General features: G+C 49.9%; 7 protein-coding genes across 7 annotated transcripts; 3 read left to right on the top strand and 4 right to left on the bottom strand.

Moving 5' to 3' along the window:
- EI90DRAFT_3061533 (mitochondrial import protein Pam17) lies at window positions 1-1,177 on the top strand (the record flags this gene model as incomplete). The annotated part of the gene is made up of 7 exons (XM_039060566.1): window positions 1-110; window positions 146-213; window positions 306-444; window positions 527-553; window positions 638-759; window positions 822-843; window positions 904-1,177. Coding segments are annotated over 7 exons (577 nt in total), but the record flags the coding sequence as incomplete, so codon positions are not given.
- A 6-nt stretch (window positions 1,178-1,183) lies between these two features.
- EI90DRAFT_3061531 (uncharacterized protein) lies at window positions 1,184-1,753 on the bottom strand (the record flags this gene model as incomplete). Its single annotated transcript, XM_039060565.1, has 3 exons — window positions 1,534-1,753; window positions 1,342-1,443; window positions 1,184-1,269 (listed from the first exon to the last, which is right to left on the bottom strand). Coding segments are annotated over exons 2-3 (188 nt in total), but the record flags the coding sequence as incomplete, so codon positions are not given.
- A 705-nt stretch (window positions 1,754-2,458) lies between these two features.
- EI90DRAFT_3061529 (uncharacterized protein) lies at window positions 2,459-2,886 on the bottom strand (the record flags this gene model as incomplete). The annotated part of the gene is made up of 2 exons (XM_039060564.1): window positions 2,774-2,886; window positions 2,459-2,713 (listed from the first exon to the last, which is right to left on the bottom strand). Coding segments are annotated over exons 1-2 (306 nt in total), but the record flags the coding sequence as incomplete, so codon positions are not given.
- A 227-nt stretch (window positions 2,887-3,113) lies between these two features.
- On the top strand, window positions 3,114-4,189 carry EI90DRAFT_1267218 (uncharacterized protein). The gene has a single exon (XM_039051613.1). The coding sequence runs from the start codon at window positions 3,404-3,406 to the stop codon at window positions 3,959-3,961; it is 558 nt and encodes a 185-aa protein (XP_038915307.1). The 5' UTR covers window positions 3,114-3,403; the 3' UTR covers window positions 3,962-4,189.
- A 1,038-nt stretch (window positions 4,190-5,227) lies between these two features.
- On the bottom strand, window positions 5,228-7,587 carry EI90DRAFT_3061523 (CwfJ C-terminus 1-domain-containing protein-like protein). The gene is made up of 9 exons (XM_039060563.1): window positions 7,009-7,587; window positions 6,971-6,982; window positions 6,817-6,932; window positions 6,512-6,766; window positions 6,209-6,374; window positions 6,113-6,152; window positions 5,645-6,063; window positions 5,552-5,624; window positions 5,228-5,487 (listed from the first exon to the last, which is right to left on the bottom strand). Exons 1-9 carry the CDS (start codon window positions 7,379-7,381, stop codon window positions 5,352-5,354), a joined length of 1,590 nt encoding a protein of 529 aa, XP_038915306.1. The 5' UTR covers window positions 7,382-7,587; the 3' UTR covers window positions 5,228-5,351.
- A 380-nt stretch (window positions 7,588-7,967) lies between these two features.
- On the top strand, window positions 7,968-9,592 carry EI90DRAFT_3061522 (inner membrane protein import complex subunit Tim54-domain-containing protein; the record flags this gene model as incomplete). The annotated part of the gene is made up of 7 exons (XM_039060562.1): window positions 7,968-8,081; window positions 8,161-8,277; window positions 8,341-8,569; window positions 8,725-8,888; window positions 8,954-9,152; window positions 9,188-9,441; window positions 9,542-9,592. Coding segments are annotated over 7 exons (1,128 nt in total), but the record flags the coding sequence as incomplete, so codon positions are not given.
- A 158-nt stretch (window positions 9,593-9,750) lies between these two features.
- On the bottom strand, window positions 9,751-12,832 carry EI90DRAFT_3017007 (uncharacterized protein; the record flags this gene model as incomplete). Its single annotated transcript, XM_039057064.1, has 9 exons — window positions 9,751-10,304; window positions 10,339-10,505; window positions 10,918-10,998; window positions 11,074-11,295; window positions 11,458-11,548; window positions 11,834-11,908; window positions 12,344-12,388; window positions 12,435-12,517; window positions 12,675-12,832. The coding sequence occupies 9 exons, from the start codon at window positions 12,830-12,832 to the stop codon at window positions 9,751-9,753; spliced, it is 1,476 nt and encodes a 491-aa protein (XP_038915304.1).
- Window positions 12,833-12,957: the final 125 nt, after the last annotated feature.

The raw sequence follows: 12,957 nt of genomic DNA, 5'->3' as shown, positions 1-12,957 counted from the left end.
CAGCAAACCATCCTCAATGGTTTTTTTAAGATTGGGCTTGCGGGGAGACATGAAACGTGCGCCCCTGGTGCATACGCAATTACTAAATAGACTTGCCAGTACCTCTGCGAGTGAGTCAGAACCAGGCTCGTCTGCTCCGGCAAAGCGGCTCCGGCTACGCTTTCATGGCCTGAGTACCTTAAAATTAGAAGAGGGAGAAGGATATGGGAATTAGTGCGTATGACTTATCTATGTCATAGGCCCTACTTTATTTGTTGACTATTTTCATTCATTTGACCCGACCCTCATGGGTATATCTGCTCCAGACTGCGACAGTTCCGATGACATTGGGAGCTTTTGGTGGAGGTTTATCGTATTTTGGCTCTATTGAGCCTGATCCCACTGCCCTAATTATGGGCCTCGAGCCAATTTGGATATATGCGTTGGCCACCTTCTCGTGTGCTGGTGAGTCCATATGCCAATTCTATCGCAACGATGTTTTATAACATTGGCTGGGCGGTATCTACTCTTCACTTTTATTTCCTAGGTGCCGGGTACCTCGTGGGACCATTCAGTCAGTCTCCGCTTTACTCGATGTTGTTAACCATCATCCCTTGTCCTGAGCACAATAATTTCATTGTTTACTTGTCCTCTCTAGTCGGATCTACGCTATGGCGTCTCACGCACCGTAAGAAGCTATCCCAGATTGACTCCAAGGAGCTGAATTCTTACCAACACATTGTCCGCAATCGGGTCGATCCATCATCTCAGAGTGCTACGGTGAGTTCGTTTTGCCAATTGCCCGGGGCTGTCTTGAACCCAACGTTTCCCCTTTGACCTAGAATCCTGTCCCTGACTACTATGGTGAGTCGGCTCCGCGATGATGCTTCATTCGGTTGCTGACTTCATCGGTCTCTCTCCTAGGTGAGAATGTTGGATCAATTAAGCAGTACCGCCAGTGGCTCCGTGACCAATCAAAATATCGGAAGAAAGCAGCATGGCCAGAGCAATAAGCAACCCCCCCCCCCTTCCAGTGACCAATACGGGATCCCGCCATTACACGCTCAACGTAGTTCAATAAACACGATAACAAGCCTTCACTTCCTCTATCTTCTTATGCGCATGCTTGCAGTTCTGTTGTTACAATGCGCGTCACTTCGCATCCATCACAGTTAATGCAATATCACTCAGATGGGGGTCGCACGAGGTTGCGAAGAGTAGCGATGAGATCCCGTTGTGCTTTGCGAGTGCCTGCTCAGCTAAATGTCGCGTTAATCCAAGTTCGTTGACCTGTAGGATCGGGGTCATCGTTAGAGAACGGGCACTTGGGACATGAAAAAGTGGGAGGATTAAGATGCGTACGATGATATCTATAGATTCTGCAGATTGTTTTGTGTCCAATGCAAGCTTTGGAGCTCTCTTCGGCGGCTCACTGAAGGCGCCTGAAGCAAATGCCTCTTCCATACGTTTCTTCGAAATGTGTGCCCATCTTGAAACTGAAACATCCATTATTCAGAGGCACGGAGCGGCAGAACAACGGAGAGTGGCGCTTACGCTTGCTATAACATCCGCCCCGGTCTACCGTTCGTCGACATGGGTCACAAAGTATCAAGGGACTCGATTGAATTCAAACAGTACGGATGCTGCCGGAATTATTCCCATCTGTGGCGCAACTCTTTCGAGCTGCTCTCAGAGCATCCATATCCATGATCAGTACAGACTATTTTGCTGAACAATACCTGCATGTTGACAAGTTATTGTTGATGGGTATTCGGCAACACCCGGAATAACCATATAAATCAACGCGGAAGTTCGTTTCCTTCTCTTCACTTTGATCAAACCCCTCGACGCTTTACATCTGCCTCTAGTCAATGAGTCAACTAGAGGTGGTCATCACCGAGCTTGGGAATAAGAATGTAATTCCTTATATCTGCTTTGTTGTACGGGAATTCAACGGGAACAGGGCTCGCATGGGGAGTACAGTTGAGACATTTTTTGCGTCATTGTTATGTTGTTGCCTAGTTTCTCCGTCATCTACAACGAATGCAATGCTTATCACTTTGATACCTGTCCTTCTCACATGCGACCAATGCCTACAGGGTCTTGAGATCCAATCCCATGTTTCTCAGCCCTTGAATGGACTGTCCCACCTGTTCTTCTGTTGACTTTGTTAAGTCCACGGTGATGATGTTTTCTTCCGTTGCGGGGTCCGGCCATTCGAGTGTCGCGAGCTGGCCACCCAGCATCGATTCGTTCATGAAATGACCCTTTCGCGCCGACATTCTCTGCAAGAGGACGTCGTGCGGTCCATCAAGATGAATGAAGTAAGTCCCCACATGTACCCGAGGTGCTGGGTCTGAGTGATGGGTTGTTTGATGAGAACTAGAGCGTTCTGATGCGGGGTATGGATGATTGTCTGGTATCTCTAAGGGGGTGGGATTGTGCAGCGCTGCTGTTCAGATGAAGGTGTGCGGAGAACATCACGATATCGCTTTCTCAGCGCTGAGCAGGCGATCACGATCACTTTGGATGTTCCCGAAGCAATTAGGTGTTCTGCAGTTGAGCGGATGAGAGAGAGCCATGGGTGTCGATCTTCGTCTGTTAATTGTTGACCCTGCGACATTTTGTCAATGTTTGATTTTGGGTGAAGATCATCCCCATCTTGGAATTGCGTATTTTGAATGGCACCCGCAAGGGCTTTGCCTGTGGTAGATTTTCCACATCCACTGACACCCTTGTGAGACGGGAATTAAGTGTTGAATCGGAATCGTTATCACCAGAAGACATCATGTACCATGACGATGATGAGCGCCCCCTTGTCCGCCGATACTTTTGGCCCGGACATTCGCAGCGGAAGCAATACAGGGAGTTCTGGATTCTGATAAGGGGACGTGACTGTTGACCCCCCGTTTTGCTTGCATCCCCGTCGCGCGGCAACAACCCCGCACTTTTCACATTCTGTAATACAGTATCAAGCATGCAGAGCAGCTCGATATGAATGTGACCGTCAAGTGGACCCACACGCTCCTCTCAAACTCTCACTGATCCTTGTTCGTGATGCTGGTATCACCGAAAATTTACAGCCTGGCCTTGCTTGACGATATAGAAATGAGTGGTATACAGCTCAATAACGCTTTTGAGCTACATTATTTTCCGGAACACTTGATGGACGAAGGAAGGGAAGATCTCTCCCACCTAATCTGTGACATAGACTATTCTACCGGTATCACTGCTGGTGATGTTGATGCCAGGGCACGAAACTGGGGCGCATCGCATGCGGGTGTGAACTCTCCCTTGTTTTGGTGCGACTTGCGGTATTGATTGGGCGGTTGGAAGCCAATCACTCGTCCATACTTATGGGCCACAGTTCTTTCGGAGCGCTGCATCGCGCTGAGAACATATAACAAACTTTTGAACTGTGTTGATGTTGCGATTGTGCTTGAATGCTCATTCACAACACCTGACATTTGACGTGGCTGTAGTATCGTTCTCGCTTTTCCCTGGCGAGAGACGGGAATCCCGTGGTAACGCGAATGACGTTGGGAACTTTCGCAGGCTCTGTGATGGCCTTGTGAACGTCAACAACTTTCAACCGAGTGCCACACTGCATTTGACAGGTACCAATGCGCAGGGTGGCACGTGTACGACCACTTGGTCCTTTCTTTTCGGTTTCGATACCTCCCCTTCCGCTCGCCTTGGAGCTGCACCTCAACCAGTTGCGCCATCATTCGTCGCCGTGCGTCCTAAGGTCTACGCTCCAACCCCCAACACACACAAGCTCAGCGTCTCCGACTCACCCAAAGTAATCTCTGTTGGTGCCGCCATAATAGCTTTCGCGTCGCTCTCCACATGTACAGCACACACCCCCGCTAGAAGGGCCCTGAACCTGGATGAACCACCGACGCTGCGATTCGTTCAACACTCCCAGGACCCTCAAAGTCGGGAGTCAGATAACTTGCCCTCAATTTCTTCATTTCGCTGAATAATACGTGGCAATTCGTCCGCCTTGGGTGATAGTTGGCCAACTTGCAAATTATCTGGGGAATATGAATGAGGGTTGGGAGCTGGACTTCATTAGCTGGATCATAATGATACATTTCTGCGGAAGCTGCTGTTAACCGTGCCAGGATTCTATATTCATGGCCTCACGGATGATTCTGCTGGAAACTTGTATGCTTGGGGAACATGGAAGGGCTAGTGGGCCTTACAAGTGATGATACTCCGTGTTTTTACTTGGGGGATCAGCTATTGCGACTCCTCTCGGAATGGCAGTTCTTTTCTCTTGACCAACGTAGAGTCATCACAGGGCCAGACATGATTAATGAATCAGGAAGGTCCAGCTTTCCAACCAGCCTCATATGCGTGTGCGTGTGCGTGTCATTTTCAACTGGGTTTCACTGTACACAATCAGTACAGGGCCGTGCTATGTACCTCCCATCTTACCAGCTCTTCAACCGTCTGCCAGTATCCCATCTATTCACCGTTTACCATGCAGTCGCCGGTATCCACAAGACCGCTTCATCCCTCGAGTCGCAATGACCTAAGTTTGAGGATCAGAATCCCGGATAATTAATCGGGCAGCCCACTAGACCTTGCTGTTGAAAATTGCCTCCCTGTGAGCGACGGTAGCGATGGTGCGTAGGGGCCGGAGGCGCTAAGCGCCCATTCAGATGCGCGCGTCTAAACACCCACTAACGATATGATGCCGGAGTTGAGTACGTTGAGAAAGAAAGGAAGACATGATCGAAACGCATACTTCAACGTAGCGTAGAGAGTGGCATATGGTAATCAAAGAGGTAGCGTAGAAAGATGAGAAAGGACCACGCGAGCGACTGCCACGTGTCAGCGCTATCCCCGCTGTCCACTCACGCGCCCGGGAGAGCCCCCCAGAGCTAAAGCCAGGGGCAGCTTCTGGACGACAGCAAGGTGGACTCATCCCAGAAGAACCAGCCGCATATAATCACCAGCCACGTCCCTGGTGATTTCTGGCTAGAAAAGCCAGCCCCCGGTGCTCTTCGTGATCTGCAGGACATTTTATCCAATGCATTACGAACTGCCGCGTTCAACGTTGGCAATACGCCCATGCACCCCACCTGTACTGAATTTCGAGCAACCTATCGAGGTTCAACAGTGCCAGATTGTTCTCCATTCATTGGATAACGTGTGTGCCCTCTTACCTTTATTCGGATGGTTGGCTTGAATGCGTCGTAGAGGTTGCCATTGATTGGAGCCGAGTGTACCGTATCAAGCCGTAAGGCTCATCGAATTCGGGTTGCATGGCTGAAATAAAGTAATATGGTGCCAACAACAAAACTCGTGATAGTCAGATGTCCATTATTGAGGACCAAAATCCTTTTTACAGTTTTGGCATGCTACAATGATGCAGGATCGAACCCAACAAAAGCGTCCTTGAATGCTTCCGCGTCTCGCGTCTCCTTATCTTCCGATTGAGAACAAGCCTTCCAGTCAGCACGATCCTTCAACGCAAGATAATGTGCAAGCGCTTCCCTGTGTAGGTGGGAAACAGTGTCATCAATGGCAATGTCGGTGATAGAGTGTGGACTTTACTCGCCTCCCGAATTGGAGATTAAACATCACTCCAGGCCTCAAGATATGCACCATCTTCCTCCCATCTGGTAGATCGACTCTAAAATAGCCCACCCACCAGCAGCTTCGCCCAATGCCTTGACAGGATCGTCTTCCCACACAACCTGTCCGCCCCCATAAGCGCTGAACGCCCCTTCCACCCCATCCTTCTTCGACTCGGGTACCGGTACAACCTGGATGTGTGCGTGTCCACCCTTTCCCGACAGTCTTGACATCTCGAAGAAAACCGGGACAGCGCCATATTTAGCATACATCGTGCGCAGAGCTGCCCTGTACGTGTCAACCTCAGAAAGAACTGGGGGCGCAAGGTCGGTCGGTATTGTGCTCAAAGTTGGATAGTGGGAGATTGGAATAATGAGGATGTGGCCGCCACCAGGCACGTGAGTCGGAGAAAGGGTGTCTGGGTCTGTTGGCAGAAGTGGACCTTTTGCCAATGTAACGTACACTTCTGTTCCAATGGAGACGATAAGATGCTTCCTGTAACAACCAATCAACACCAGGACCTGCTTTTTCGGTCCTTACTCACGACAATCCTGGATTGGATAAACAAAACCAACATTCGGCGGCTGTGAAGAGGGACACTTGAGTGACACTAGATCGAACATCGGCATCACAGACTTACGCTGTATTTCTCTCACGGGATCACGTCGTGGTCGTTCCTTCATAGAAGGACAGTCGCGTATTAAATGTGCCTCGCTTCCGCAAGCTCGGCATATATAGCCTGGCGGCGGCTTCCTGCCTCCAGTATCTCCTGTTGCGTACTTTTCAGGACAGTCTTTAATATAATGCTGTAGACACCAGATGGTAAGTAATGAGCAGCGAGCGGATCGAAAAAACTGACGTCCGCGGATTGACATATGCGACAAATATAGCCTTCTGGTGGTCGTTTTGTTGATTTTTTGGCTTCAGAATTGTTTTGGTGGACCGAACCCTGCTGATCTTTTGGGACTGTTGAGGCAAGGCCATTCTCATACGGAAGAACAGTAGAGCACTCACCTCGTCGGGGGCGTTTCACCCGAACATCGCCAAAAATGAAATTGCCGCCATCATCATCATCATCAGTGGATCTTTTAGCACCAGTCCTCGAATCCAACTGGAATGGATTTTCAGTGCAATTGGCAGGGATCGATGGCTTTGGAGACAAGGGTGTAATGGGAGCGATGGAGAACGCATAAAACCACTGGGGGGATGTTAGTAACTGTTAAGAAGCGAATTAAATTAATGACCGACCCTAGGTTTTTTAATTCCAGAAGTGTCAGTAGGCCCACCAAACGCCCCCAAACTAATGAAACGGGTTATGGCATGACCGCCACTCCAGATGAAGGGTTCACGTTCCCAGAAGACAGCTGGACTTCCCCTCCGGCGACAAAGTGATACCGCGGACGAGAGGCGGATACTACATCATCCAGGGGGGAACCAAACTAGCACTGTCGATTGATGGAGGGACAGATTTAGATTGTTTAATGATTTTAGCCGGCCACCCGTGTGTCAACAGAACATCGATTTGGACGTTGGAGACTGATGACCTGAGTGACGCAAGAGTCATCTGATTGGCAGAATCACCAAGGGATGGTAGTGATGGTGATTTGAGGAACGAAGCAACATTTGCAGCATTGAATGTAGAAGATTCCGGGCCAAGGTCAGACCCCTCCCCATATGTTTTTGCATCAAACTGGCCACCAAGGCTAGCGATCGTCAGCTTTTGTGAGGTAGTAATTATTGTGGTTTTCCCTGCCATTTTCATGAATGTAAGCCGCCGTTTAGTGGAGACCGGCCTCACCAAGCAGATACACATTGTGACATATTTCGCCACCAGTTTCGGCCGTTTTCTCCAGCACAGGAGGGGTATTGGATGAATCCCCTGAGTTACATATGTGGGAAAGGGCACTAGTGATATTCAATGGTCGTAGCAGGCCTGCATCAGCGAAGCTCACCCTCAATTTCGCCAGCCAGTAATTCCTGCAATTCTTCTTCACCACCCGGCGGCCCAAAAAAGTCCCCAGCGCACAAAAGGAGCTCAAACTTCCCATGCTTCGCATCAATGGCCTTAACCTTTTCGAATAAAGACTTGAAAGATCCAAGGGGTGAACCAACGGCCAATCTGGTTGTGCCATAAGTAGTCATTATGCAATATCCCGATGTGGGCGGGGACAAACATCTTAGTAGACATCCCTATCTTTCATCCGTCGACAAGAACGCCTTGAGGCCTGTTACTTGCGGCGACCGAAAGCAGTGTTTTCAATGGCGGAAATGAATCCCAGTAAGCGCCAGGTTGGAGATTGCAATTCAATACTGGCTACACGTGATGACCTCCGCGTTTTGTGTGCTGGGACGCCTTCGCCAATGAGCAAGTTGAATGGACCTTCTGATGCTTCGCAGAGGGCTGGGTTAATTTGTCTGGGGCGGAGTTGGCACTAGAGAAAACTGGGCTGCCTATCAGTTGGCTTCGCAAGCCAAAGCTTCCTTCAAGAAAATGGCTCATTTTCTGGGGAATTGTTTCTACACTTGGCTATCTCGCCTGGGACGATAAGCGGAAATGCAAGCCATAAAGCCGATTATATTTCTCGCGTCAAGCATTTGGCTGATTATCCTTTGGGCAGCAAGGACCATGCCCGAAAGGTGCAGGTTTATGCGTGCAAATGGCCCGGAGATGACATGGCCAATAGAAGCATGAAGCATTTTAGGAAATACGTTAAGGCCAGTTGCGCTTATGCTGCTGTGGAGGAGATGGGCTTATTGTCAATATTTTTTCAGCCAATCTTGCATGCCGCAGCTGTTGATTATGAGATGAGGAATGGGAATTATCATGGAGCGATATCTGACCTAGTCCGAGAAAGAGTACGCCAAAGACGGGAGGCGGATGCCGGCGCCACGGCTCCCCTGGGGCCATGGGATACCTCCAGCACCAAATTGGACATTCAGTCAGAGCGCAACCGGGAAATGGAAGAGGGTGTGGTCATCATTGGAAGGCACACCTTAAGGAGTACATGCATGGACTCTGCGAGGGTTGGACGTCGTCTTTGGCTAAGGTGGACAAAGAAGAGGCCCTTGCTGCCCTTCTTGCCGAAGACGGTGCTTTTGACGAGCCTGATGAGCTATAAACACTCGTGAATCGGATCCCCCAGACCTTTCGCGCAGCCAACCTGTCTAACCCCCCAATTCAACCCTCCCCTCTCTTGTCCATGGGTAGTTTACGCGGGCCATTCACTCCTCGGGCACCTTCAGCATCCCAAGAAACCTCCGTTGCTGATGCTTTAAATCATGCACCCGTCTCCATCCCGCTCCAACCACCATTCCTCTTTGTGGAGTTTCCTAACCGTATTGGTTTTGAAACATTCCCATGATGATATATGACTTTTTTAATGAGCACAGGCGGGTGGAGGCGGGGTGCGAAGCGGCGTATCGCCTCGTATTTGCCCAGATACGCCCATTCATTCCTCCGACATCAATAAACCGGACCAACGACGCTCCTGATGCGCCCACACCATTTCCCAGTCACGGGTTTGGTCTAGGGGGTGACCTTGACTTCGACCAGGATAAGGAGAAGATGTATGGCCGTGGATATCGTGACACCCTGGCAACTATCGCTGACGCTCGCAAGAAATACTACCAAGATTGCTTCGCAAGCTCGAGGTGACCCGCTCACTTGCACGAGGAGAAAGGGAGCCGACAAAAGACGAGAAGGCATATCCACCACCGACTGAGGTGGAACTTCGGGCGGAGCGGCTCAAAAAGGAGTTGCGGTGGAGAGAGGATGAGAAAGCCTATCAATGGCTGCGTCACGGCATGGGGGTCACTTGGGATGATCGATTCAATGGGATATTTGGTGTGTTCCGCAACCCTTCAGCGGAGGAGGTACGGGCTACCCTACCTCTCCATCGGCGACTTCGTCGGATACAGCTTGACGGAAAAGGGCTACATTGGGTTACAGACTTGCTTCTCTTTAAAAGTACAGTATATAGTTAACTTTCACAATTACAATTTTCCCCCTTCCAATACTGTTTGAACTGTGGGATATAGGTGGTGTTACAAGAAATGGGGTTTGGGGGTCATCATACTCCTAAGTAGTACGTAAACTTGATCACGCAGCACCAACAGGGGAGAATGTTAGCGGGCTTTGGAGAGCGAGTAGTTATGGCGCTCACTGACTTTATTCGTTCATTATCACCTGCGTGGAGCGAGTGGTTCCCGTTTATACAGTGTCCGATAAGTGTTGAGCACATGCCCAACAGACAACTCGGATACTTGAACGGAATAATCCGTCAGAATACGGTACAGCTCACGCTCGGTAAATGGGAGGCGGTCCGGGGGCTGGTGTTTGATGACACTGTCCAAGTAAACTGCGGCGTCTGAAACGTGTCGAGGGGTGGGAGTGATTGCCCCCGTTGCTCCACGTCGTAACATGTCCATTTTCACACAAAACCCGTAGTTCCATGGTGCGGCTACGACTTGCAGCCCGGGCTGTCTGAAGATGGTCTCTCGTGGCCCACGTCCCAACACCTCCATCAATGACTGCCAATTTTCCCCCACGGGTAATTTGTTCGTTTGTTCGATTTTCCGAGAAGGGAGACCCAAATGGGCTATGGCTCCGTGCATGGCGACTTCGAGATACGTGCGATGAGAGATGGCAGGACCAAGAAACTCAATGTCGTCGGTTTGATCCGCAATTCGAAGATAAAGTACATCCACCACACCGCCAACAGCAACGAGGGTAGCTTCTGCCCCCTTACGGAGAGATAATCAGCTACATACTGAAAGCAGCGGATGATTTGATCGGATTTAACGAAGGCGCTTTGGGTTTCTCGAGTTGCAAAGGGGGCGTACGGCTCGGTGGCGGCGATCGTGACGCATTGTCCCATGGCGACAACTCCCGGGGTAACGAAGAACGCAGGTTGGGCTTTGGGATACGTTCCTCATATCTTATATGAAGACAGGTCGGCACGATGCCGAATGTAGAGATTGGGAAAATGGCTCTTGACACAAGGCATCGCCGGTATCCCGTTTTGAGCAGTTCTCCTCATATGCCTAACAAGTCGGATCACCCAGTAATAAGATTTGCGGTAACATAAATGTCCCAAGAATGGGAGGTGAGATGCCAAAGTGATTTTAAGGGTGAGATACGCGTTGGCTTTTATGCATTGCCAGATTGCCTAAGCCCAAGAGGGGCGACTACTCGGACGAGTGACAAAAAAGCATAACCGATAGTTGAAAAATGACGTCGAAATCGCTTCCGCGATCTGCGATCTCTTCTGCTCGATATTATCTGATTTTGAGCCGAATGAAGAGCACAAAACTCGCGGTCAAGCGTGGATTAAAAATTTGATTCCTCACTTAGTATATACAATAAACTTCTTGAAACGAGTTGCATAACATGTTGCGGATCTGGGCGCCTGACGCTGAAGGACCAAGGGGCTGAGGAGGAACGATTGTTATCTGAAAGCATCGTGATCAAGGTCGGCGCGCCGAGGGTGGGGCTAGAGTATTTACTCATGGGCATTTGAAGGTCCAACCCTGAACGTAGTGGAGACAAGGGTGTATTGGCCACCCGGATGTTCGTCTAAATTGGCGCAACTCAGAATAATTGTCCTGACACGTAAAAGATAGGGAGAGTTTATGCCCAATTCAAGTGGCCAAGTGACTTGTAACGGGTCATCGAGGGGACTCTGGGACCACGTATTGGATTTGCGTAGGAAAAACAGTCGTCCACGCCTACATCAAGGGACAAAGGGTTGTGACCGTGTCAGTCCAAATTAATGGGCCTTCGGAGATAGCAGCGGGAGTAAGTTCGAAAATAGCAATTGACGCGCTGGAACCCCAAGAGCAGGTGGGCGAATCTGAAGGGCAAGAAGCAAACACTTCGTTGTTGCTTACAGTAACAAGACACTAGAAACGGACATCTGATCTCGGGTAGTGGGTGTTATTTGGGTGACAAAGGGTAGAGTTGAGTATGCTGTGGACATAACTGCAAATGAACCATATTCATGCAATTGAAGAAAGCCAGGAGAAGACAGCGATAGTCTCGGAAATCGAAGCTGCTCGGGAATGACGGTAATTTCAGTGCATGAGACAATTGGATTCACGCATTGAAGCGGGAACACACCAGGGTTAGGCTGAGTCGCGGATCACAACAGCTTAAGATGCTGAAGCCGTCGAAAACCCTTTTTTCCAAATCCATATTGGGAGCCGGATAAACGGCTGGACGTTATAGAATCTTTCCCTCAAGCGGCCTCGAATCATAATTACATACGGTGAAGGCACTTGGCTGCCTGGGTGTTCTGTAAAGGCTGAGCAATAATGTCCCAGGGCTGAGATGCTGCACACGCTGCACAGAGTGTCAGGTGGCTCAGGGTTATCGGCGACGCAGCAAGAGAGTATCAGGGCGTGGATGCATCATTAAAACCATAGGAGGAAAAAAACTTCATGGAGCCGGGCCGATGCCTATCAAGCATGTCCTCATTGCTGAAACGTTGGTAGTTGTTCGGCTAAGGTTGCTTTCGGTCGTGGGACCGATTTAACACAACGCCCGCTGTTGAGCAAGGGTCGCTTCTGCATTTCATGGTCGGATAGTAGAGGCCGAAAAGAATGGGAAGAGTTTGAATTGAGTACGCCACTAAATAGTCTGTTCGGAATACTCTCGGGCCATCTCTTATCTCTGGATGGACTCGCGTAGGTGGGCGACGGCAGGAACAAGGTCTGTGGAATTAGCTCAATCTTGAAAAGCACGGTGGGGGTGCCATCTTGCACTTGAGGTACGCACATAAGACCAAAGCCCAAAGATCAGATTTAGGCTTGGTCACCAACTCTGGCATTAGAAAAACGCAATCCTATCGTTTCCTCACATCACTGACCCGGATAGAATTTGGTTAAGGATTGGTGTCTGCGCCAGCTAAGCCCTCCCTTTGCGACGGGCACTTGTGCAGAGACAGTGTGTCTACAGTTAGAGGCCCTAAGATCAGCCAGTAAACGAGAGCCCTAGCTAGGGATGGGTCCAAGATGGTGGGAAAGTTGGACAAGAATCAAAAATCTCTATTTCTGGGCGTTTGTGCCGGAAGACCATGCCCTAACAATTCGCCATACACCCTTCGGACCTGTCACCAGGCCAGACACCCGGGATCACTAAGGATAGCACCAGCAACGACGGCGCGGCTTCTTGCCCAGAAAAACCAGGATTTGGATTTGCCGCCCGTGACACGTTCTGCCTCATGTTGACGCTTATGACCTCCCTGCGAGATAGATTGAGACACATATTCGGCTAAGTCGGTTTCGGTTGCCCTTAGTGCTGATCGGCTCGGCAAGGTTCGGCCTTTTCTCTGCAGGGCAGCCCTAGCGGACTCGATTAGGTAGGGTCCCAGCTTCTAGACTCAATCTCCG

The sequence above is a fragment of the Cantharellus anzutake genome (genome assembly GCF_015039405.1).
Source record: "Cantharellus anzutake strain C23 chromosome Unknown EI90scaffold_29, whole genome shotgun sequence".
NCBI lineage: Eukaryota > Fungi > Basidiomycota > Agaricomycetes > Cantharellales > Hydnaceae > Cantharellus > Cantharellus anzutake.
Note: the sequence above shows the minus strand (reverse complement) of the source record. Positions and strands in the feature narration are given on the sequence as shown.

Bases quoted from the DNA above. Each gene is read 5' to 3' on its own strand.
- EI90DRAFT_1267218 (XM_039051613.1), top strand. From the start codon at position 3,404: ATGTTGCGATTGTGCTTGAATGCTCATTCACAACACCTGACATTTGAC.
- EI90DRAFT_3061523 (XM_039060563.1), bottom strand. From the start codon at position 7,381: ATGTGTATCTGCTTGGTGAGGCCGGTCTCCACTAAACGGCGGCTTACA. The intron at 6,375-6,511 runs GTCCACCAAAAC...TGGTGTCTACAG, and splicing joins CAAAAGATCAGCAGGGTTCG to CATTATATTAAAGACTGTCC. The intron at 6,064-6,112 runs GTGAGTAAGGAC...TGGTTGTTACAG, and splicing joins TTATCCAATCCAGGATTGTC to GAAGCATCTTATCGTCTCCA.